The sequence below is a fragment of the Palaemon carinicauda genome, chromosome 26 (genome assembly GCF_036898095.1).
Source record: "Palaemon carinicauda isolate YSFRI2023 chromosome 26, ASM3689809v2, whole genome shotgun sequence".
Lineage (NCBI taxonomy): Eukaryota > Metazoa > Arthropoda > Malacostraca > Decapoda > Palaemonidae > Palaemon > Palaemon carinicauda.
The window spans coordinates 103879916-103907044 of NC_090750.1; the positions used below are offsets into that span (position 1 = coordinate 103879916).

Below are 27129 nucleotides of genomic sequence, written 5' to 3' on the forward strand. Positions count from 1 at the left end.
GATGCTTCACATCCTCTTAAATGTTCAGAAATGTAACTAAGAATTATTCAGAAATGCAACTGTACTAATTGTTCAGAAATGTAACTAAGAATTGTTCAGAAATGCAACTGTACTAATTGTTCAGAAATGTAACTAAGAATTGTTTAGAAATGCAACTGTACTAATTGTTCAGAAATGTAACTAAGAATTATTCAGAAATGTTACTGTACTAATTGTTCAGAAATGTAACAGAATTGTTCAGAAATGCAACTGTACTAATTGTTCAGAAATGTAACTAAGAATTATTCAGAAATGCAGCTGTACTAATTGTTCAGAAATGTAACTAAGAATTATTCAGAAATGCAACTGTACTAATTGTTCAGAAATGTAACTAAGAATTATTCAGAAATGCAACTGTACTAATTGTTCAGAAATGTAACTAAGAATTATTCAGAAATGCAACTGTACTAATTGTTCAGAAATGCAACTAAGAATTATTCAGAAATGCAACTGTACTAATTGTTCAGAAATGTAACAAAGAATTATTCAGAAATGCAACTGTACTAATTGTTCAGAAATGTAACTAATTATTATTCAGAAAGGCAACTGTACTAATCGTTCAGAAATGTAACTACTAATCGTGAATGTCGCAGGTCAGACACACGCTTTTTCATCCTAGTCTTCTTTGTAAATCACATTGGGGCCATTGTCGAGATTCTGTTAACTTTACAATGCAGCAAAAAAATGTCTATGATGAACAGCAGCAATCACAACTCTACAAAGAACATGCAGTAACAACTGTTACCAAAAAAATTCCCAATACATATGAGAGATTATTCTTCTATAGTGTTGCTGGAAAGAAGGCCAAGCAAAATAAAAAATGGTGTAACACTGCATGGGTAAGTTTTTCAACCTAATTAATACCTGTCCTCAAAAGAAGCGCAAGCTGAGGGAAATATTTACTCGCACACCAATATAATGAATGTACTGCATACCGAAATGAATGAATGTACTGTATACTGAAATGAAATTTCATTGTTGTATACCGATGTGCACGTATTCAGAGTTACTAGAAAACGGAGGTATTTTTAGAGCATATTAGGTTGCAAGCTCGCTCCTGAAACATATTACATTCTCATTACTGTATTTGAAGAGAAAAAGTATGCACAATTCTACCTTTATATCCAAATGTGCTAAAATGTGGTGATTTATCTCTAATTTCTCTTGTTAAGATTCTGTAAAACCTCAAAAATAGTCTGCACTGTAATCAAAGATCCTCCAACACCACCCACTTCCAGAGGAGAAGGGACTGACACAAGATTAAAGAGAGTCTGCTGGGCACTAAACTATGTAGTCAAGATACTGTGGGACAGATGGAAAACCCAAATGGGAGAAAAACCTCAAACCCTTCAAGTTCTGTGAATTGCTAATTCTCAAGGTTGAAATAATTCAGTACAGTTTATTTTTGTTAACTACTGCTAAGAATAAGTAGTAACAAAATTGGAAGTCGACCAACTGTACTTAACTTGAAGGTCTTGGAGAATCCCTGACCAATCTCGTATTAGGAGCGTGTCAAAACGGAAGTACTCGCGTGTTCAACTAATTCGAAGGCCGAGGAGAATCCCTGACCAATCTCGTATTAGGAGCGTGTTTAAAAGGAGGTACTCGCGTGTTCAACTAATTCAAAAGATGGTAGTCAAGCGTATACTAGGGACCAGGTGGCCTGTGTTCCGGTAACAATGTTGTTTTTCAGCAATGTGTCCAACATATTTCAGCATAAGAGTGCTATGACCGATTGAATAGTCTGAATCTGAAATTAGCCTTCCACACGCTAAGTGCGTTCTGTGCACGTCGATACACTGGCCTTATAGTAGGGAGATGAATATTTCTTTGGCATTTTCTTTCATATTGGATTTCCTGTTCTAGCCTTTTACCAGATAGTTTTTTGGAGACTAGACAGGACCTCCCTAAAACTAAGTTATTCCTAAGTCAAAATCCCTATTTAAAAGACTTTATTCAAAATAGCTGAATTATTGGTTAGGTCTGTTATAATCAAGTGTAAAAGATAGCTGAAAAACAATTTAAATTTAATAGTAAACATGATTAGAATGAATGACAAAATCAGAGACATATTTGTGATGCTAAAAATACAAAAAATCTGAATAACAAGTACACAAGTTTTCTTGCCAGCTAGTGGTCTACTATAATGTATATTTTTTTTCCAATTATTACCATAGCTTTTATTTCGTCTAGCCTGTAGTTTTTAAAATATAATTCTTGTTGCTTTTCATGTAACATTAACATTTTGCCATTTTCACCTTGGTAGTATAATACAGTAGTGTTGTATCACGCAATGCACTACAGTATTGCATAAAAATTTATTACATCACTACTCCACATGACCAAAGATTTTTTTTATTTTATTTAAATATTAGTTGTGTAAGCTCAAATGAGATTTAGTTTTATTTGCAATTAATGAGCAATATTTGTATGTGGAAGTTTAGGGGATATCTACAACAGCAATTCTATACATTCAAAAACCCCAAAGATCCCTTTATCGTATATTATAAGGTGGTACCGTACCAATAGATTCCAGAAAATCTATGGTTTTATCTAAAGTAAGGTGGATATAAAAGGTGGTACCATACCAATAGACTCCAGAAAATCACTGGTTTTAAGTAAGGTGATCTAACACTTCTAAACCACCCCATTGCCTCCAACAAAGAATGACTTATTGATCGAAGTTTCTAGGGGCACAGCGTACAAAATTTGGGCCAATTTGTAGACCAGGGTGCTACTGCTGGATGCTTTAACATATTTCTCTCTATGGTATTAATGTCCTTAAATCTATGAGACAAATGAAGACTGATAAAGTTTAACATACATTTATTGTACTTAAAAACATTGTATAATTACAGAATGAAACCTGTATACTAAGCATTTTCCAAATATCCTTTAATCAATTTCATTCTTTGGCTAAACTAACCATATTTTACATCCTATATTAATCATGCTTTAAATTTTACTCATTCTTGGCATTTAAATTCCTAAACAAGAAATCATTTGTGTAAATTACATGAATTAAAACATGAAGATTCATTGATCACGTGTAAGCCAAAACACAACTATCCCCGCCTATGAAACAAATTGCCCCCCTTAATAGTGAGGGAAGCTTTTAAAGTGCAAGATTCTTCAACTTCCATTATATTAAAAATGAACAAGTGTTTCCAATTCTATCAGGACTTCCAACATGACACCTTAAAAACATCAATTTCGTTAAGCCCAGAAACTTGAGAATTAATGGGTAAGAAAAAGATATGAAATTTTCCCCAATTTAAAATAAGAGAATCTTCAATGAATTAGAATAACAACAAAAACTGTTATTCGTAGCAGTTAAACTAAAGGTTTTGACGTTTCATCATTAAGACCAAAATAGTTTACATTTGTCTGATAAATAATTTATGATGATTTACAAGGCATTCTACAAACACTTATTTACCTAAAGGTTGAACTTCTTCATAAGTAACTAATCTAATCACTGTATTACACTAACAATTTTGGTATGCAATCAGGGCCGTTTAATTTCCCCCAGACGAGACCAAATCTGGAACTTCCGTAGTCTTTTTTTCTTTCAAAAAGTCCTCTAATTTGCCATAATTAATTTTCTTTTTATTTGGATTATTCTCATCAACGACAATTTCTGGGTTTTTCAACACAACCGTTTCGGTTTGACTTCCTCCCGAGGAAGCAACAGGATCTTTCCCTTCTTCCAACAAGGAGTCTTTCTGTTTCATTTGATAAAGCTTCTGGAAATGCGCTAAATCTTCATTCCTCACTTTCTGTTCTTTCAAGTGCTCGACAATATGCTCTCCGTAATCCCTAACCAATTCGTTCAAATTTTCGTGATCAACAACGCGAGTAACGTCACCACCTTCCCCAAATTCATCGTCACCCTTCAACACTATGCTGGCTTTCAATAGCCCTGCTTGGATCAAGTTGTATACATTGAGTTCCTCTGGTACATCTGTCTGCAAAGAGGTACTCTTTTTACAAGTTCTCGCTTCATCCAAATTACACTGGTCCTTTCTATAAAAGTTACTTGTAGAAGATGGCATACGGCAAATATTACTTAGCATAGCATTACTTCTGCCGTACAATTCATGTCTGGGATATATTTCGATACTCCAAAGACCAGCGGCATAAATGAGATCTTCGTTCATCGAATCTATTTCCCCGACACTTTCTTTCACAAAAACCGTAAATTTATCCGTTGGATCTATTTCCTGATTCCTTGTCAAGAATTTGTTAACCAAGCTTTTCTGATCCTTTGTCCATTCCTCTTTATCATAAAACACAGTTTTAAACTCAGAGTCGGGCATACTGTCAAATTCCTCAGTTAGTTTATCATCCCCTAGGTCCACAGCCTTGCCAACTTCATCTGGATTGAGGAATTTATTCATTCGAGTTGCTAGAGAATGCCAAAACAAAATTGTCTGTAAAAAAAATAATTTAAAAAAAAAATTACCGCTATACATTATCTCGGGAATATTAAAATCAAACCTGTATTTAAAAATTAATTTGTATAAATTTGTTTATAATTGTGCTATTTGCTACCCTAAGCCTCGCTGTCATGCCCCGCTTAACTACAGGAAAGGTGTTCTCCATGGACACCAAATTAGAAAATCATCTCGCCACATAAGCGAGCTACTTCATTGTTAATCGCCACTTGTTAAAGAGGTCATTTGCACTTGATATAACACTATAAAATCTACTCTTAAAATGAATCCAATTGTCAACACACCGTTTCAGTGCTTAACTTTGGCCAACGGTTTTCCATGACAGGGTGGTCATCATAAGCAATGAAAGCCTTGGACTGAATGGCATAATTAAGCACTATTGGTCAAATAGGTTTTCTATAGTTTCCCGTTTAATTGTCGAGATCGAAGGACGGCACAGACTATACTGTATACAGTATACTCCAAACTATTCATAGCTCTGGGCAAGTTCATGGTAGATCCAGTAAGGAGATAGGATTTAACAACTTTTCTCCAATTTTCCTCTTACACCAAAACATAAGGACTTTTCTTTCCTAAATATGCCCAGTATTCTTGACAGAGCTTACCTTCAACTATACTGCAAGGCATTTTTGCTTCTTCCAATATAAGTGACTGATCAGCTAAAGGATGTTGAAAAAAATGCCATTGTTCTCAAAGACGACACTCCAATGTCATATTTGATTTTTAGTTGAAGCATGCTTCTATAATGGCTTTTTGACTACAAGAATCTCGCCATTGTACTTTCACCTCACAGCAAGGCCCCCAACCATATTTTTTTTATAGCGAGACAGGATATTCTCCTCCTCACAACTATTTGATAATGTTTATAATGAATCAAATACATCCTATCTATATCCTATCCATAGAAAAAAAATCATTAACATTGACATTCTTCGGTTAGAAAATTTAAAGGAACTTTATCATGAAACATACTGATTATACTTAAATTATTTGAAATAAAATTCAGGCACTATCTACTTACTTATGTTATTAAATACTTACCTCATTGCAAATGCTAGTATTAGTTACCGAAGGACCTGGTTTGAGCAGTAGCAGTTTTTTATTTCCGAGAGTAAATGGTTCCCATAAAAATCCTAGCGAGTCTGTGGGAGTTGGATTCCTGTGACAGAAGGAAGGAATGGAATAAATTTCAGCAAAAAAAAAAAAAAAAAAAAGAGAAAAAAAAAAAAAAAAAAAAAAAAAAAAAAAAACAACAACCACACACATTTATTTTGCTATTTGCAAAGCTTGATATATTTTAACCTTCTTTGTGTATGGTAAATAGAGAAATCTTTTGAAATAACTATTGATACATAAAGACATACAGTCTTTTAGGTTAGTCATATGGCCAATAAGGCCTTGTGGAGACCTAAATATGGTCATAAATATATTATACCATGCATCCATAAAAACTATTATTATTAGCATTTTGATAAACCGAAACTATATGGAATGAAAGACTAGAAATACAAAAAAAAATGGAGCTAAACTTACCAATATGTTGCAAAGTTTGTCCACATTTTCACAATCAGTGATCCCAGACTATAATCATTCTTATATTCTGTGGGTGATAAACCAAATTGACTATCAAAGAGAAAAGGGACCTCATCTCCATGGCATATCCCTGTGGATAAATACTATAAACAGATTCACTCAGGAAGATATTTTATATATGATTATTTCCAAAATATGCAGTAGGCTCCAGTCCAGCAAGGATTCAAATTTTTGATTGAATGTATAATATAGACATTGACAAGAGACAAAAGTTGTAGAACAGCCTAGTTTTCAACAAATTATCATAATTGCTAAAGATAAAAATGTAAAATTATAAACATTAGGAAAATACTAGAAAAACTTCAGCAAAATAACCCATGTACATCTCTCTCACACACACACACATTGTCCAGGCAGTATCTCTGGACGTAGGCTTTCTATAAATCAGCCATAGCCCCCCAAAAAGCGTATGTCAGTGCTAATAACCTCCATGACAGGAAGTAATGAACACTCCATACCAAATTACATTTCATAAAGAAGACTAAAATACTAATGAGGAAAAATTACACAAGTATGAAAAAAAAGATGTAGTTATACCCCTTTTTACATTAGACCGACTCATTTCAGTTTCAATTTTACACCCATCACCCTAAGTATTAAATACCTTAACATAATCGACTTTACTCCGTTTTACACAACCTTATGTCTATTTGCAAGACTTACAATAATGGCATAGTGCTGTACTATACAGTACTGTACTTCACATGAAAGCTTAATGATGTAGTTATCCAGTTTTTATAAAATTACTGTATAGCACTTTTTCAAGTATATTTTTGTATTTAGCATACGGGTTCTCAACTTATAAACATTGATATATATAAAAATCCAAATGAAATCATAAAATTCAGATTTTGTATCCAATAATGAAATACAGTACTGTGATAAAACAATATTATAAAAATGCTGTAAGTTAGATGAACGAAATACTCGTTGACCTTTCAGCTGAAAATCGCAAGCATGAAAGCTAGGCGAAACCTACAGTGGGTCAAAGTTTAATAAAATTAGGCTTCCAAACAGCTTCTTGCAACTTATTGAGTTTGCACGTTGAGGACTTCCTTACAAGTTGAGGACTTCCTTACAAGTTGAGGACTTCCTTACAAGTTGAGGACTTCCTTACAAGTTGAGGACTTCCTTACAAGTTGAGGACTTCCTTACAAGTTGAGGACTTCCTTACAAGTTGAGGACTTCCTTACAAGTTGAGGACTTCCTTACAAGTTGAGGACTTCCTTACAAGTTGAGGACTTCCTTACAAGTTGAGGACTTCCTTACAAGTTGAGGACTTCCTTACAAGTTGAGGACTTCCTTACAAGTTGAGGACTTCCTTACAAGTTGAGGACTTCCTTACAAGTTGAGGACTTCCTTACAAGTTGAGGACTTCCTTACAAGTTGAGGACTTCCTTACAAGTTGAGGACTTCCTTACAAGTTGAGGACTTCCTTACAAGTTGAGGACTTCCTTACAAGTTGAGGACTTCCTTACAAGTTGAGGACTTCCTTACAAGTTGAGGACTTCCTTACAAGTTAAGGACTTCCTTACAAGTTAAGGACTTCCTTACAAGTTAAGGACTTCCTTACAAGTTAAGGACTTCCTTACTAGTTCCTATAAACCAATACAAATAAAACTTACACTGGTCATCAACTGAAGTAATGGTGTTATCACATGAAGATGTCCTACTTTTATGCATTAGCTGGTACAAGTAAACATTCTCTGCATCACCCGAAGTTCTTACGTGAAGATCTAGCATATCCTGTATGCATACTCCAAAATGTCTGTCGGTATATAACTGTAATAAAAAAAAAACTTCCATTAAGTAAGACGACTACTACATTATTGCGACAATGTTCAAATCGATGGGGAGAAACAAAAAATACAACCGAGTTTTCATTATTTTTAAAGCCCTTGCCTTCACACTTACAATTTCAATTAAATCACTAGTGTAGCAGGGAAAAAATAAATGGCATACTGTATTCTAACTGTATTTAGAAGTTTATTATGACAATATTAAGTTACAAAATATGACTCGTTCAACACCAGAAAACTGGTACCATAGGCCAACTTTCGTACAAAATTAGAACCACTTTAATGGTGCCATTTTGTTTATTTTAAACAAGAAACACTTTGTTCATTCTAGATTAATGCTACAGTATTTTTGTTAACCTAAAATTAGTCATTTTGTTCTAAATCAAGGCCCTTTTTTTTGTGTTCTAAATTATGGCTATATTATTAACTAGTCCAGAACAGTAATTGTTCAATATCAAATATTTTCTGTACCCAGTATTGTATTTAAAGAAAAAAAAAGACATTGAAGACCTATTTAATAGGAAAATATGTACAGTACAGTACTCAAGATAGTAAATTCATCAAAAAAAAAAAAAAAAAAAGAGAGAGAGAGAGAGAGAGAGAGAGAGAGAGAGAGAGAGAGAGAGAGAGAGAGAGAGAGAGAGAGAGAGAGAGAGAGAGAGAGAGAAGGGGGGGCTCAATACTGTCAACCCTTCGTCATAGCAGATCTCGACATCACCGTTTCAATATTCCCCGGTACCGAGATTTGCGTAAGACTTTTAAGTCTTCAATTCTTCGCTGGACCTCAGGGTTAAAAAAACTTTTGTTTGGGCAAGTAAATCTGGCAAATTTCTAGCGCTTGATCCTATTAACATACTGCATCATCAATCTAAACTAAAGAACAACATTATACAAAGTAATACCAAAATAGCATAGGAGAAAACATGGAAGCACTTGCCTTCGTAAGACTCTCGATACCGTCTGTATCGGAGGCATTTTTGAAGGTCATATATCGGAAGTATGAAATTCCGGCCAAGTATGAAGGCGTCTCCTCTTCATCAAACCCCATTGTCAGGGACCCAACAATATCAAAATTTTCTTTGAACCCTTTCCACTGGATTGGATTATTGTACAAAGCTGAAATGAAAGAATTAGCATCTTTAAAACAAAATCAACATCTAAATGTGTAGAGAATATTTGAGAATTGCCTTTTAGACTAAGGGGAGGGGCAGTAGAACAAAGTAAAGATTAATGTAATTTGCACAAAACTGCATAAACATGTTCTCTGACCATTATGAATAAAATTTAAAGTTTCTAGAGGTAAGGCGAGGTACTAAACTATTGAGCAGAGTTTCCTCCAATTAAGTAGGAATATTCCCTCACTGCGTGCTTTCAGGAGGGGAGAGTATGGGGAGGCGAGAGAAAAATTATTTTTTACATTGTTGAAAACCTCATGCTTAGGAGATAGCTATGCAACTTGAAAAATTAGATTCTTCAAAATAAATTTGTATACGAGGTTTGTTTCCACACAGTATACAATTCATAGTGTGCAGTACTCACGTGAAGTAATGAAGCTGCCATCGTGGTGATTAAAGCCGGCAATGATGTTTACCTTGTTATACCTCCCTTCTTTCAAGAGAACTACAGGATGATCAGGAATATAATCTCCGTCAACTCTGGGAACATTAATGCGGGGAAGAGACTGCCATTCCTGTATAATGAGGTACCAAAAAAAATAAAAAAATCCAATCAATTTGCTATTCAATCTTAAATCTAAAAATCACTCTGCAATTACTTGGATCATGATAAATATTTATGCCATATGAATTTGAATTGTTAGTCATTCGTCTACTGCAGTGCCATGAATATTAGCATCAAATTTTCCTTGCTCCAACAAAATACGATTTCACCTTCACTAACTAAAGACTACTACCGATTGATGCTACCCTTACATCTAGTGTCTAAACTAAAAGAGGATGGAAAATATAGCAAAAAGGTAGGTAGCACCGTTCTTCTTCAAATAATAAACATTGAGGATGGAAGATAGGTGCCATGAAATGGAAAAGGCAAGAGCTTGAGAATTCTCTCAAAGACCAGCAACACTTATGTGGTCAGAATGCAAAGAGTGAATGTCAGTAGGGCATTAAAATGTAAAATAAACAAGAAATGGTACAAAATAGTTAAAGGGGAAAACAATGCTGTGGATCAAAATATGTTTCGGATGCATTATGCAATAAAATAGTCGAGCGAGATTTTTAGCGAGTTCCTTTCGACTTGCTCTTTAAATTGACTTTCAAAGGAGGCAACAGGTAATGGCCAACTTCTCTACTACTTGAGAATGATAACAAAAGTTTTACTTTGCAGATTCCTCATTATGGGCCATCTATAATCTGGAGACTTTCTTAAAAATGAACTCTTCTCAAGACGGCACATTCTATTATGAAACTATTTGAACAGTCAATGATTTGTCTGGCACGACGACCAGCAACTCGGAAGTTATTTGAATAAATTTTTGATGGAGCCATAAAATACTGGAATCTTTTTTTTTTTTACTTCATCATTTAGTCCTCTCTACTATCTCTAACCCAAAACTATTTGTGATGCATCAATTTGACACCTTACTAAGACCTATAAAACCTCTCTCAGAAATCAGGGCTAGTTATGTTCCAACAATAACTCCTGTCATTTCAGTTCATAAGAATATCTGTACCAAAGACTGGTAATCAGATAGTAAACGTCCCTTTTGTATGAAGAGAGGACAAGGAATGTGGAAATATTTTTGGGACTCCTCTTCACCCGTAAGACCCAGCAAGGGAGTCTTTCAGGAAGGCAACCTGTATATAATCCAAGATTAGCTCTCAGAGAAGTATAAAAGGTTACAGTAATAGAGAAGGAGGCCATTGACCGTGAAAAAATCTCTCATGGTCTTCGTAACACGCTGCTTACGATCCAAGTTTAAAAGGGGAAGAACACCAGGTATAGATGAATATAAATTGAAATACTGTACAGTAGTTTCTTTGAGTTACAAGGTTTTCCATGGAAAACCTAAGCCACACTTTTTCCAATTCTTTTAAGATGCTTAGCTTTGCATCCAAGTGCAGCAAAGTGTCAAAAGACTTCCTAATGATAAGGTTTAAGGGAAAACTTTACAGTTCAGATGCCTTTCCTTAGGTTTAAGCACTGCCCCGCAAGTATCTAATCTTATGATGGCTCCAGAAGCCAATTGGTCTAGTCTGTTAGTAGTCCAGAATATTTTGTAACCTCACAACTGGCTATGCCGGGGAATAAGATCAAGAGGTTGAATTAATACAAGGTAGCTCCAAGCTGTCTATAATAGACTGGCATTAATCAAGAATTTCACATCCTCACAAATAATAAAATTTGTATATATTCAATTAGCAAAGGTTAGGGACAACTGTATGACTATATTAGGAAAACTATTACTAAATACCAATCCAGTTTAAAAGGATATTTTCTCAAAGATCTCAAAGGTTTCTAGTTCTAGGAAAACTAAGTATACATGATTTCCTACCAACAAAAATTACTTACTAAAAATAGCCTGTATGAAGTGGCTATGCTTTCAGTAGATACATCTTTCAAACACCTGAGAAGATTTTCTGAATAAGTAATGTTCTCAGGAACACCATCAACACTGCATAAAAATTTTCTGACCAACACTGTCGCTACAAACTTATAGTGGTTACGTAGCATTCCAGGACACAGCGCTGATCCAGACTGAATAATAGCACCAGTAAAGAGACCTGGAAAATAAAATATATTGACACCCTCATAAACAAACTGCCTAAGTCATTTTCTCCACTTGTTGGGAAATAAAAAAAAAAAAACCTTCTCATTTCCTAATTCTTTATATCATTGTCTTGAGTTTCAATTAACAAATTCTAATTCACAAATTCTTCTATTAAGAATTTGTGAATTGAAGCTCAAGACAATGACTGAATAATAGCGCCAGTAAAGACCCCTGGAAAATAAAATATATCGTCACCCTCATAAACTAACCGCCTAAGTCATTTTCTCCACTTGTTGGGAAATAAAAAAACCTCATTTCCTAATTCTTTATATCATTGTCTTGAGTTTCAATTAACAAATTCTAATTCACAAATTCTTCTATTAAGAATTTGTGAATTGAAACTCAGACAATGATATAAAGAATTAGGAAATGAGAAGGTTTTTTTGATTTCCCAACAAGAGAGAAAATGACTTAGGCAGTTTGTTTATGAGGGTGACGATATTGAAAATTTGCTTAAAATCTTACAAAAATAACATTGGAATTTCACCTTAATAAAATCTTCTTAATCTTCCTAATCGGGTAGTTGAATCAATAGAACTTCAAAAGTTCAAACTTATAGCAAAATTTTTTTTAGTTGAACAGGCTGACATAAGTCTGTATAGTTTATTTATGAAATTGTTTTGATGTTTCTACCATTTTAAAAAAAAAAAATTATTTTAATTGTTCATTATTTCTCAAGATCTTTTATTTCCCATATTTCCTTTCCTCACTGGACAACTTTTCCCTATTGGAGCACTTGGGCTTATAGCATCTTGCTTTTCCAACTAGGGTTGTAGTTTAGCAACAGCAACTGTAATAATAATAACACAAAATCTCTTAAGATGACAATACAATATGACACAAAAGCTCCACAGGTGTCCAAAACAAGTTAGCTATACTGTGTTGAACAGACTTTGTACTGCAGTATACGCATTACAAAATGGTATTAGTTTCACACAAATAGTTCAGTGCATATATTGTAGATGGTATATACAAAGAATAGGAAACCAGTTCCATAAAAAATATAATTTCCGTTACAATCACAAATTTAATCTACAATCACAAATTTTATCAACTTGAAGGTGTTAAACCCCATTAACAAGTAAGTTGAGGCCACAGCCCTACAAAAGTAAGGTGATGACATTAAAAAATAAGGATATGTACTGAAAAATTCACATAGTTTTAATGGCAAACCATATTTGATTTGCCCTACAACTCTAATATTTATAAAGCTCTATTTATAAAGCTCTAATAGCACATTAGGCAAGAGGAAATAAAGCTGAATTTGAATACGCTCCAATAGCATTTTAGGATCAGGGAACAAAGCTGCTATCCTCCCCACACAGGAGGAAAAAGAAATAAGGAAGAACCAATAGGAACTGGTGCTAGCTTCTGGTCTAGACAATAGAGGAAAAGCATAGCCAAGACCTGACATGGTCATTATGAGTTCAGAAGGGACCTTGTTAATAAAATAAAGGGGGTGCCATTTATAAAGCTTTGGAACAAGAAAAGGAACGCAATTATCAATACAGTAAGTTATAAGGGTGGATGTACCAAAACGTTCTAAGCATAGGAAGATGTGCTACAAACCCAAAGATTCCAACAGGGAAAAATAGCCCAGTGATGAAAGGGAACGAGGAAATAGTATAAACAATCAAAATAATATACTCTAAGAACCATAACATTCAATTAGACCTTTCATATATAAATCAAAAACACTTAAAAAAAAGTGGAAGAGAAATAAGATACAGTGCCCAAGTGTACCATCAAGCAAGAGAACTCTACCCCAAGAGAGTGAAAGGACATGGTACAGAGGATATGGCACTACCCAAGACTAGAGAACAAGGGTTTGATTTTGGAGTGTCTTTCTCCAAGAAGCGCCAATTACCATAGTTAAAGACCTCTTCTACCCTCACCGAGGGTTAAGTAGCCACTGAAGAATTCCAGTGCAGTAGTTAACCCCTTGGGAAAAGAAGAATTTTTTGGTAATCTCAGTGCTGTAGATGTATGGAGGACAGAGGAGAATGTGGAAAGAATAGGCCAGACTATTTGGTGTATGTGTAGGCAGATACAAAATGAGCCATAACGAGAGAGAGGGATCCAATGTAGTACTGTCTGGCCAGTCGAAGGACCCAATAACTCTAGCGGTAGTATCTCAACAGGTGGCTGATGCCCTTGAATGAAAATGTGTAAAGGTAATTTGGCAGAGTACCTGTCAGAAGTTGAAAAATGTCTTATCAGTTAGGAACGTGTTGAGTGACTGATCATGAACCCTGGCCCTAACTTTAGCAGCCCGTCAGTCATAAAACATCACAATTTAATATTACATTATAAAAGGAACCCATGATAGCTACATCCCCTTACAGGGCAGCAAGGCAAGACTAGCTTAGCCTAAAACAGCAGCATGATGCCAACCAAACATACATACATACATACATACACACACCAAGGCACTTCCCCCAATTCTGGGGGTTAGCCGACATCAAACAAATGAAACAAAAAAGAGGAGGTCTCCTCTCTATGTTCCTCCCAGCCTGACAAGGGACTCAACCGAGTTCGGCTGGTACTGCTAGGGTGGCACAGCCCACCCTCCCACATTATCCACCACAGATGAAGCTTCATAACGCTGAATCCCCTACTGCTGCTACCTCCACGGTCATCTAAGGCATTGGAGGAAGCAGCAGGGTCTACCGGAACTGCGTCACAATCGCTCGCCATTCATTCCTATTTCTAGCACGCTCTCTTGCCTCTCTCACAACCAAACATAAGAAAGAAAATAGGCGATAATATGAGACTACCCTTTTAAGACTACACAACGGTACATTTATTTGAAAATTAGTGCAAGCCAACTCACGTTACTGCTCTTACCTTTCGCATAAGGCGTCAAGATCTGGTAATGGACAGACGTTCCCCCGCTACCAGAACCAAATAGAGTAACCCTGCTGCTGTCACCTCCAAATGCCTCTATATTATCTTTAACCCATCTAAGGGCCATTGTTTGGTCTTTCAAGCCCATGTTTCCTGGGAGAATATCATCTTCAGCTGACAAAAATCCTAAAAAGAAAGTTGTTCGCTTGACTACAGTTTCCAAAATATTAAGTTAAATTCAATCCATGGTAAAAATTATACCACTTTAAAGTCCTTAAAAGTCTAAACATTACCCTAGAAACTCATTAAACCCAAGTTAGCTGAAGTTTGAATTTTTTTTCTAACTAAAGTATGCATCTTTAGTCTTTCAAAAATCTAAAATCACATCTTTAAAACTAGAAACATTTGTATAAGGCTTTATCAAAAGGAACATGCATATAAACCCGTAATGTGCAATCATGCTTCACAAATATATACAGTTATACAATGAATTAAGCAACAACTTCTCATTTCTCTGTAATAAATTTTGAGAAGCTGTATATAAAACTTCGGAGAAAATTGTGCATTAGAAGTTTAAGTTTATCTCAGGAGAAAAACTTAAATTTACTTGAAAAAAAATCACTGCTTCAGCAGACATTTGATAGAACTGCTCTCCATTTTACAAAATATTTTCTTGAAGTAAAACCCAATAAGTTACTAGTGTGTTCAAGAAAAAAAATGTACTCTTGGCATACTACAGCCTGAAAAGTATCCACTGTCCCACACATTTTATAGCTATCATACCTCATTTAGTACATAGCAAAGTTGTTAACTGTAAATTTAAAGAGATACAGCCTTCTATGTGAAGTTAGTAATTGCTCATTCTTCTAAAAAAAACTTGATAACTCATGATAAATCATCTCACAATCTGGTTGATTGTTTGCAAAGCTTTCAACAGCTATTTATTAATTTCTCTAGATGCCTTTTCTTTGTCGAAGCACATACAGTAGTAAACTACTCATACCACCATTTAGGCCTACAGGCTTATTTTTGTCTTTTTATAAGTCCCCACGAGGTATCTCGGCACCCTATTGTCAACTCTTGGAAAATAAATGATACATGTTTAAAGGCCGCTCATGAATGGCAGAGGCAAGGGACAGTGACACTGCCCTATCAAGTAGGGCAATGCCCTAGAGACTGACCATATACACATATGATCAGCATCTAAGGCCCCTCTCCATCCAAGCTAGGACCAATTAGGGCCAGGCAATGGCTGCTGAAGTCTCAGCAGATACCTATAGGCTCCCCCAAACCCCCAATCTTCAGTTCACATGGATGGCGAGATTGCAGCGACCAAAGAAACTACAGAGTTTAAGCGGGACTAACCCCAGTCTGGCGTTCACCAGTCAGGGTCGTTACCACATCGGCCACCACAAACCTAACTCATTGGTTAGGGAACCACCCCCTTTATGCTCACCCTCCTCTATCAGCGATTAGATTACTTATGCTTAAAACAATTTAAAGTATGGGCATGTTAAAGGGCATTAACATTAAAATAAACAATAGCCTTTAAAATTAAAAAAAAAAAAAACGGTATATACTAACCAAGAATACCAAGCCTATACTGCAAAACGACTAGCACCACATCATTATACAATATTGGCATAGGAGAATAATCGCTGGCTCCACCTCTCAAGAAGTCCCCACCGTGGAAAAATACCATTACTGGATATGCCTTGTGACCTGTCTGAAAATAAATTTTTAAATTATTTAAGAAAATATTGTATACTGTAGACAGTAAACATATGAGAAATATTTCTAATTGTAAATCAAATGTATATTTATTATACACAATATCATTATTATTATTACTTGCTAAGCTACAATCCTAGTTGGAAAAGCAAGATGCTATAAGCCCAGGGGCACAAACAAGGAAAATAGCCCAGTGAGAAAAGGAAACAAAGAAAAATAAAATATATAAAGAAGAGCAACAAGATTAAAATAATTATCTCCTTTATAAACTATAAAAACTTTAATAAAACAAGAGGAAGAGAAATAAGATGGAATAGCGAGCCGAGTGTACCCTCAAGCAAGAGAACTCCAACCCAAGACAGTGGAAGACCATGGTACAGAGGCTATGGCACTACCCAAGATTAGAGAACAATGGTCTGATTTTGGAGTGTCCTTCTCCTAGAAGAGCTGCTTACCATAGCTAGTGTCTCTCTTCTACCCTTACAAAGAGGAAAGTGGCCACTGAACAATTAAAGTGCAGTAAGAAGAAATTGTTTGGTAATCTCAGTGTTGTCAGGTGTATGAGGACAGAGGAGAATATGTAAAGAATAGGCCAGACTATTCGGTGTTTGTGCTTAGGCAAAGGGAAAATGAACCGTAACCAGAGAGAAGGATCCAATGTACTACTGTCTGGCCAGTCAAAGGATCCCATAACTCTCTAAAGATACTTATAGCAGAGTTTCTAATTATTAGAAGACAAACCAGTTAAAGATGGTTGTAACCTGTACTTCTGGGAAACAAAAATAATACAAAGACCTGTCACCCAAGATTAAAATAAAACCTACCTAATTCAAGATTTCTATCCGATATGAGGTACTTTGGAGAATATTGCTAGGATTAAGAGTCAAATGTCATTAAGGCAATAGAAGAGAAAAAAAAACAAGAAATTTTCTAGTTTCTGAAAATTACATCTAACAGTTACCATTGATAAACTTGATAAATCTTACTTATCTTAATCAGAACTATTTATAGTTGACAGTTCATATCACTAACCTGAGGAGTATAGATATTTAGGTATAAACAATCTTCGCTTCCCACGAACTTTGAGTCAACAATCTGTGGACAGGGAGGAGGATCCGTATCTCCTTTTCTTTTGCCACTCCACGAAACATTGCCAACAGGTTCCTGGAATCAGAATAAAATGTACAAGCAACTGGAATTAAGCGGAGTACTTCCTGATAAGAAATCAATCTAAGCTGTAATTTACACACTCATATCTGATCATGCTGATCAACATCTGGTTTGTTAAATACCATAATAAATACAGCTTGATACAACTTAAAAGCAATAAATAAAATGCCAAATCATAAAGATAGTAAAAATTTAGCAAAATAAAAGATCAGTTCCGGTAGGCCCTGCTGCTTCCTCCGGTGCCTTGGATGACCGCGGAGGTAGCAGCAGTAGGGGATTCAGCATTATGAAGCTTCATCTGTGGTGGATAATGTGGGAGGTTGGGCTGTGGCACTCTAGCAGTACCAGCTGAACTCGGCCGAGTCCCTGGTTAGGCTGGAGGAACGTAGAGAGTAGAGGTCCCCTTTTTGTTTTGTTTCTTTGTTTGATGTCGGCTACCCCCCAAAATTGGGGGAGGTGCCTTGGTATATGTATGTATATACTGAGCAACTAAAACATTAGCCCATGCAAATATAACAGCAAGAAACTTGAAGGTAAAAGCAAACTAAAAACTCTAAGAGTTACTTCATTTATAAAACCTCAAAATCCTATTAAGTGCACAATTTGGAAGGTCTCTATTTTTAAATTACTCTGTTCAAGACACTATCATCTTTCTCTACCAGATGAGTCCAAATGTCAATAACCAATAATTTTATAAAATTTTACAAAATGCAAGCATGAAGATCCAATTTCCGTTTTTTAACATTACATTCCCCACAAGATCCTAAAATAAGGAAAACACCTACAAAGAATTTTAAGATAAACTCCATTACTTATAATAGCCAAATGTTGCAAATTACTTTGTTTGCTTTCTTTAAAGGGTTGTAGTAGCCTAGTGCCCCCTCTGATGGTCCAGCACTTTGCTGCAGTAGAGGGGCTTGAGTGTCTCAATGATGGGCTGGGCAATGGCGGTGGGGTAGTTTATCCACCCTGGCAGGCTCAACCATACCGCTAAGGCCAGTTCTGATAGACCAAACCGAGACTGGACCCCTATAGGCCTTCTCCTTTATTTAAGATAGGCAAAGGCTAGGAGAAGGAAAACTCCAAAATCAAACCAAACAAGACCCCAACGGCGGAGCTTCCCAGCGCCGGCGGAAGAGGGCTATGCCTGTCGGGCAGGCAACAAGGCGGGCCTTGACATAACGAGAACCCGGCAGCCCGATGCAACCAACATCGGAGAAGCCGCCTGTCTCATATGTCTTGAGCCGCGGTGAAAACGTTGTGGGCCAAGTGTGTGTGCGTGGCCGTTGCAAAGCCACGACCACCCAAAACAATATACCCAGCTACTGGCATTCTGTCGTTTCCGCCACCCTTCTCCATCTCTTTCTCAGGAGGCTGATGGCTAACGACAGAACCCAATACTCGGACACGAGTGGGCGCCGACGACGAGCCTATTGGAAACATCCCTGCCTGTCCATGTTAGATGGGAGTTCAAGACAAACTCGACCTCGACCGGGTTTAGGGGAGCCTATAGGTCTACCTACAGAGTTGAAAGCAGCCCTTACCTAGCCCTACCTGGTCTTAGCTTGATTGAGAAGGGGCTTGGGTACCAATCACTATTATCTTTATTATCATTACCCGAGCTATAACCTTAGTTGGATAAGCAGGATGTTAGTAAGACATGGGAAAAAATTGCCCAATGAGGAAAGGAAATAAAGTACAACAGAAGTAATTATCAAAATATTTAAAGATCAGTATAAACATCAAAATAGATCTGTCATATATAAGGGATTTTGACGAAGGAAAAATCTATTTCTGGCCAAGGAACCTGCGTCGCCCAGTGAAATGCTCCTCTAGCACCATTTCTAAGGCATAGTTATTGCTGAATATACCAGAGAAAAAAAATTAGATGCATGGAATGCCAGGAATAAACCTAGCTCGCTCACTCTGAGTGACGGTATAGAAAACTGGGGCGTGATTGAACCACGACCATAGATCCCTCACCAATTAGACCTCTCCTTCATCAACATCCCCCTCCACCCCTAAATCTCCCCAACCCTTATCTTCATTTCTCTATCAGCACCTGCATTGGTCAGACGTGTTTTATTTTGCTCTGTGTTCTTTTGTGTTTTTGAAGATGGCCGACGTTTTAGCGATCCCTACTCGAAGTTGGCCTGTTCAGTAAAAGAAACCATTTGCTGCAAATTTGAACTTCTGAAGTTCCAGATTTAACTGCCTGATTATGAAGTTAACTACCCTAAACATAAATATCTAAAGCTTACCTTGAACCTGAGGTCTCCAACTGGAGGTTTAGCGTACGGGATGCCTCTAAAAGCATAATACTGTCGAGAATTGTAACTTTCCCGAACACCTACGATGATTCCTTGACTGTACTTCACTTCTAAGGATGAATGATCGTCAGTTTCTCCAACGACTGACTTGAGAAATATGACAAAAGTCAGCTTTAAAATCCCATTCATCTGAAAAATTTATATAACATTAAATTATCAAAGCAAGAATAGTACCCGATAGAAAACTAAGGCAGAACCTTCAGTAAAGAACCATACAAACTTAAGATCAACTCGGCAAATAAAGTATGAAGAGTAAAATGTGAATTACTAATAAAATATTCTATCAAAAGAGACAGTAAAAGCATTTTATTTAATAACAATATGTACAGTAAATTTTTTAACAGCACTCATTCTCAAATAACAAGTGTAGTTTGAATTTCTTTCTCAGGACCAAAAATGGTATAGAGAACATACAACAATGAATTAAGAGTTTAAATACTGCATGCAAAAGCAAAACTGGCTGAGGAGTGATCAAGAAAGCATATATTTTTTTTAAAGTTTTATATTTCTACAAAGAGAGAATTTTACTTGATACATATTGTAGTACAGTACCGCAAATTTTTATATCCATTTGTATTTTTCCTAGTTATACAAACCAGAGTCCTTTTCTACAAGTATGCTTTCAGTGAAGCTGAATAAAGCTGTTAAAAATTAATGTGGTGGTGGTAGCAACTCACGGTTGGCGGGGAAGTCCCGCCCACCTAATAGATTACAGAGCCATCACTAACCCTCAACCTAGGACTTGCAGAGCAGTTGAACCAGGCAGTGAAACTTGAAGGACTTTGTTGTATAGTTAAGAAAAATATAAAAAAATTTTATCCATTTGAAATTTTCATAAACATACAAACCCAAGATCTCTAATAGGAACATGACTTCAGAGAAATCGGAACATCCGGCAAGCTTTTTAAAAGGTACTATATACATCTAAACCTGAGAGTCAACCCATCTCGGCGAGATGGACATTCTTGTTGGTCTGATTTCTACCAAGAATGTGAAGGAACATGTGATAGGACATCAGGCGACCAATTTGTAGGGTGCTGGGGGTTCAGGCTTCCTCTCGATATCCAACTCAGCAATTTGCGAGGTGATCAAAGACTGGTAGCCTTGGAGAGAGACAAACCAGTACCTTCACCTGTCCCAAATCTGATCATAAATGTCGTGTCTCAGTGTGTGGTTCAGGGTAAGGAGCCTTTGCCTTCAGTAATGGGGAACTCAAAGATATGCTATTGGTAAAGCCTTCAGGTGTCGGGGATCATTGACACAGTCCAAGGGCACTCTTACGTGTGGCGGGGACCATACAGATTCCCACAAAGGCGGAGGAGATTGTGCCAAATTTCTTCTACGTTCAGGATTCGATGATTGTTGGTGATCTCATTTGTGTGTTGAATCAGGCAATCGTGGGTGATCTCATTTTTATGCCGATTCTTTAGCGCGTGGTTTCATCATTTGCGAGTGACAATTCTTCCCTAGCTCATGCTGCATCACCTTTCTTATGCAAGAATTCTAACCCAAACTAGTCCGATTACGCTTTACAGGTTTGTTGACAAAGATATTTTTAACAATTTATCAGCGTTTGAATGAACTCTGGGATGATCCCGATTGTGGGAATGCTTGTTGATCATCATCTCGTGGAGAATGGGAATAAGCAGCCTTCTTCGTGCATACTCGTGAGGAGGGAGTTCTTTGCTCGTGAGGGGCAACAGACTTTGGAGAAATCTACCACTTCCCGAAAAGTCAGGGCAGCTCGTGGAAGTTCGTAAGTTTGGAGAAAGGATCACCGAGGCATTCTAGGAACGTCCCTGGCCAGAAGAGGGATGAAGGCACTGTCCTGCATCCTGCCCAACAACGCTTGAGATAGATCTCCAACAAGATTTGGAACTGGAGTCCTTGGCATGAGCCCTTGGGTCACTTATCTTCATGCCAACATAGGGGGAAGTTTTGGAACTGCTGATACTCCCACAAAACCATGCAGAGTAATCTGGAGGTGTCCAGAGGGACCCCCTGACTCCTGTACCTCAGTGACTACAACTACACTTGATTAGGAGGTAGAGAGCTCCTTCACAGGCAGGCAAAGAAGAAGACGCAGGTATATTAGTTATAAGGGGAAAAGACTGCCAGCAAATCTCCATCACCAATGTCAGATTCCTCAGCTATGGGCAAACTCTCTGCAGTGGGCGAGGGCAGCTTCTCCGGAGCGGCAGGCAAGGATACAACTAGTGGCACCAAATACCAGCAATCCGCAGGTAGAACAGCATTGGGAAGAGAAGGCTTAAGAGATCTAGCAGAACACCTCCAGGAGCTTCTCTACCAATTGGGCACTAACAGTGCCAAGGGCAGACCACAGAATATTCAAGGTCCTTGTGGCATTCGTCAACATTAGTCATTTAGTCATACAAGGAGCACCTCGAGAGAGAAGCAGAGGGGCATTGCCTTCGTATTTTGTTTTTTTTCCATAGAGTTGTGGATACCATAATGCTGTAACCCAATTGGTTCTTATATTTTAAATTTTTCTGCTCAAACTAACATTTTGGAATTTCAGCATACTGTAATTCCAGAAAACTAAATTTAGTTGAGAGCAAACTAATATTTAATGTGGACATTAGAATTTTATTCTCTCAATTGTTTTTCAGTAAATGTTACGCTAAATTTAATAAATATGAGCACCAGCTTAATAGCCATTTAGTTGCAAGCAGCTCAAGCAATAATTATTAGTACAGTAGGCCTACTGCAGTGTTTATCAGTATATTATAAGGCAAATATCCAAATATTTTTGCTCTTCCTAAGGCAATGATGGTATACAAACCACAAGACAAATCGTCTGCAACTTATTCTATAAAAGTTATTGTAAGGATAGTCTTACTCGCAGTGTTTCCTCCCCCTGGACTCTTTTCTGAATATTGTAACATAATTATTCCACACAGTGGATTTTTGTTTAACAATGTTGCGCTCTCTGAGAGCTTTATCATCATGTATAATAATCTATATTTCATTAGGCTACCGCCTTGGTATTTATAATTTATATTTGAATGAAAACAAATGATTTTGGGCGGTTGGAAAAGTTTCCCTCCCAGGCTACTTATCCGTCCGCACTCTAATACAGTGACCGTTGCATGTTCAGTAAACTGTCAGTCTCTCTCTGCTCGTCTTGTTGTCCTCACAATACGGGTAACAGGCAAAGCCTAATCACAGTACTGTATGGAGGATTACATTTATGAAATTCAAGTTACATACCCTGGCACTGGGGGCTGAGGCAGTTCAGGGCCCATGGGTAAATGCGGGGAACCCCGCAGTTTTTAGTAAAATTTGAGAAGTGGACAGCAAAATGGACACAAGGAAGAGGGAACGGTTGTATAGTAAAGAGATACGAAGCCATTGCAGCTAAGGGGCCAAAGGAATACTGCAAAGACCCTTTAGCAATGCCTGCAGTGCACCGCACAAAATGCAGTACGGTAACTGCACTAACACCAACCATAATGGAGTAGTTGGTAGCGCTACGGCCAAGCATCCTAATTTGCTTATTATCGCTCCGACTGTTAACTTGTATAGAATAAAAAAGTTTGGAAATGGTCGACGGATCTTAAATATGTTGTGTAAGGGGGGGTCCGGGGGGGCGCAGCCCCTCTGGGTAAGGATACGGCTTTTAGCATAGGTTAGGTGGGTTTTTTAAGTTAGCTTCTCCCGCCAAAATAGTTTTTAGAACGACGGCCACAGTTCAGAATATTCCCATTTTCTACGGGATCTGGCCGTCACCCTACAAAGGCTCCCCATAATGGAGCCAAGTAAACAGGTGATTTATCATTTGTTTCATTTGGGGATTTTACAATGTAACAGGTGAGGTTAGGGAAGGGAGGGGAGATGAAAGGATGGGGAAGGGATGGGGAATGAAGGAGAGAAGGGATGGGGAATGAAGGAGAGAAGGGATGGGGAATGAAGGAGAGAAGGGATGGGGAATAATAGGGGAAAGGGATGGGGAATGAAGGGGAAAGGGATGGGGAATGTAAGGGAGAGGATAGGGAATATAGAGGAAAAGATGGGGAATAAAAGGGGAAAGGGAGGGGGAATAAAAGGGCGAAGGGAGGGGGACTAAAGGGCGAAGGGAGGGGACTAAAGGGCGAAGGGAGGGGGACTAAAGGGCGAAGGGATGGGGAATAAAGGGGGTAAGGGATGGGGAATAAAGGGGGTAAGGGATGGGGAATAAAGGGGGTAAGGGATGGGGACTAAGGGGGCAAAGGGATGGAGACTAAAGGGCAAAGGAATGGGGACTAAAGGGCAAAGGAATGGGGACTAAAGGGCAAAGGAATGGGGACTAAAGGGCAAAGGGATGGGGAATAAAGGAGAAAAGGATGGGGAATAAAAAAGGAAGGTAGGAGGAATTCCCCATTAAAGTAGATAAGGACCCAGACCCCAAACCCAGGAGATTGTATTAGACATCTTCTCTTATTCTACTTGTGTAATTTCTCAACATAAATGTTATGGGGAATCCTAGGTAAGGTTGGGGAAGGGAGAATGAGCTCCCAAAAGTAATATTTGATTATTAAATTGTGTTCACATTTGAGTTGGATGTAGATATATAAATGGTATTCACATTTTAGCCTATAGATAATTTAATTATGCCACAGACCACATTACTTATATATAGTAAAATGCCAAAATATACATCATCAGGTCCAGTACTGATAGTAGCCTACAGCAACATGCTCTATGTTGACCTACCAAATTCACAGTTTTTCATAATTACCTTGAATTTTTGCAATCTTCAGACAGCAAAATAATACGAGAGTCTTCTGATTTGGTGATAAAATAAATCTTCAAGATTCTTCTAGTAAACTTTTTGATTCACAAATTTTAGTTTAACAAAAACATGTCAGAAAGATAAACACAGTAGGCTGCATGGATGACGGATGAGCTAAACCACAAATCTATAACTCTACTACTACTATTACTACTACATCAACCTCGTCATTTTATAATCCATGGTACAAATTTCTACTTTGAAATTACCATACAATTTGAAACAGTTCTTTTTTTTCCATTTCTATATATGAAAAGCCTGAAACTCTAAACCAGGTTCTTAACAATATTAGGGAATAGGCCTAGATGGCAATTAAACAACTAAAAATGAATTAAAATAAGAATGAGTTTCTACATTGTAATGGCCATGCAATTATAAACAGTTCTTTTTCCATTTCTTTACTTGAAAATACTGAAACTATAAACCAAGTTCTTGCCAGTATTAGGGAATAGATGGCAATTAAACAACTAAAATTAAATTAGAATAAAACTTAATATATTGTGGTGGAAAATAAAAACAACTTAATGAAACTTGGGTGACGTGAAAATAAGTAAATACTTATAATTTTACATTATGGGCTGATTATCTGGTCATATACAGTAGGGGAACCCTACTCTCTACAGGACCTTCACAGTCATTTTATCATATACATTCCAAGGTATTCAGCATTTCATACTGTATATAGCTCGTTTATTATTATTATTATTATTATTATTATTATTATTATTATTATTATTATTATTATTATTATTATGTAAGCTACAACTCTAGTGGGAAAAGCAGGATGCTATAAGCCAAAGGGCTCCAACAGGGCAAAATAGCTCAGCGAGGAAAGGAAATAATATAGAACCTTAGTTGGAAAAGCAGGATACTATAAGCCCAGGGGCTCCAACAAGGAAAATAGCCCAGTGAGGAATGAAAACAAGGAAAAATTAAATATCTAAGAAGAGTAACAACACTAAAATAAATATCTCCTATATAAACTATAAAAACTTTAACAAGAGAGGAAGAGAAATGAGACAGTGGAAGACCATTGTACAAAGGCTATGGCATTGTCCAAGACTAGAGAACAATGGTTTGATTTTGGAGTGTCCTTCTCCTAGAAGAGCTGTTTATCATAGCTAAAGAGTCTCTTCTACGATCAATTGTAAAAAATTCAATACACTATATTTCAGCCAAATAAGTTTTCGTTATCTCTAGCTGATTAATTTTGATGCCCTGAAAATATTATGTAGAATCGAGATGGAGTCAGACTGAGGTTTCTCAAAAGATATATGAATAAATGAGAATATCTATAAATGAAAATGTGTTTTTGTTAAAAGTAGTTAGACTGACTAGTTAAGTAAATAAGTAATAAGCTTGACTAGTTAGGTAAACAAGTAATTAGATTGACTAGTTAAGTAAAAAAAATTATTAGATTGACTAGTAAAGTAAACAAAAATTAGATTGCCTAGTTAAGTAAACAAAAATTAGATTGACTAGTTAAGTAAACAAGTTATTAGATTGACTAGTTAAGTAAAAAAATGATTAAATTGACTAGTTAAGTAAACAAATAATTAGACTGACTAGTTAAGTAAACAAGTAGTTAGATTGACTAGTAAAGTAAGCAAAAATTACGATTGACTAGTTAAGTAAATAAGTAGTTAGATTGACTAGTGAAGTAAACAAAAAATAGATTAACTAGTTAAGTAAACAAGTTATTAGATTGATTAGTTAAGTAAACAAATATTTAGACTGACTAGTTAAGTCAACAAAAATTAGATTGACTAGTTAAGTAAACAAAAATTAGATTGACTATTTCAGTAAACAAGTAATTATATTAACTAGTTAAGTAAACAAATTAGCAAATAAATAGCAAATGCAAAAAGTTAATAATAATTAAAACAACAAAATAAACAATTCTGTAATTAAACACTGCACGTGTCCAATGTTTCCTTAAGTGGACAGCCATAGTACAGTAAGCAATTAGGCAATGAGAACGCTATTTAGGCAAATTTAGGCAAACAAATCATTATCTCCCTAATTAAAAAGTGAGGATAATTATTAATTAAAACTCTTAAAATGAGTATTCAATTATATAAGTTACGATCATACTTATATATATAATTATGGAATTATATTTAACAACTTTTTGCAACTTCGTATAATTTGACTTATCGATCTGACATTGATAGACGCTTGCAATGTGGTTGGTTGTGTGGTTAAATAGATCGTTATCTAAGCTTTTAGGGTGAAATAACGTTACTTTATATAATATTTAATTTAATTAGGTTCTATTAATTAATTTATATCTTTTATTAAGTGTTATAAACGAGAGATAAGATAATTATCAAGAAATATTTAGATTTCAAAACCAGCGGGTTAAGATGCGCACAGCAGCAGCCACGATGACGTCATAAACACCTTGCTCTCTTACAGTCACCCTTTTAGTTTTACTTTATCAATGATTTTACCGAAAATATTCGACTTATTTGATATTATTTAGAATTAGAATATCACTAGGAAGGTATTTAATGCGGCTTAAATATAAGATTACTATCATTATTGCGAAGAAAAACTCGTAGATAATTATGCATCTTTCGAT

At 36.4% G+C, this 27129-nt stretch overlaps 1 protein-coding gene across 1 annotated transcript; it reads right to left on the reverse strand.

The window, feature by feature from the left end:
- Positions 1 to 2848: 2848 nt before the first annotated feature.
- LOC137619747 (juvenile hormone esterase-like) lies at positions 2849 to 24649 on the reverse strand. The gene is made up of 12 exons (XM_068350051.1): positions 24492 to 24649; positions 19685 to 19882; positions 17286 to 17417; positions 16107 to 16248; positions 14523 to 14708; positions 11417 to 11628; positions 9428 to 9578; positions 8826 to 9004; positions 7715 to 7871; positions 6030 to 6159; positions 5538 to 5655; positions 2849 to 4472 (listed from the first exon to the last, which is right to left on the reverse strand). The coding sequence occupies exons 2-12, from the start codon at positions 19880 to 19882 to the stop codon at positions 3558 to 3560; spliced, it is 2520 nt and encodes an 839-aa protein (XP_068206152.1). The 5' UTR covers positions 24492 to 24649; the 3' UTR covers positions 2849 to 3557.
- Positions 24650 to 27129: the final 2480 nt, after the last annotated feature.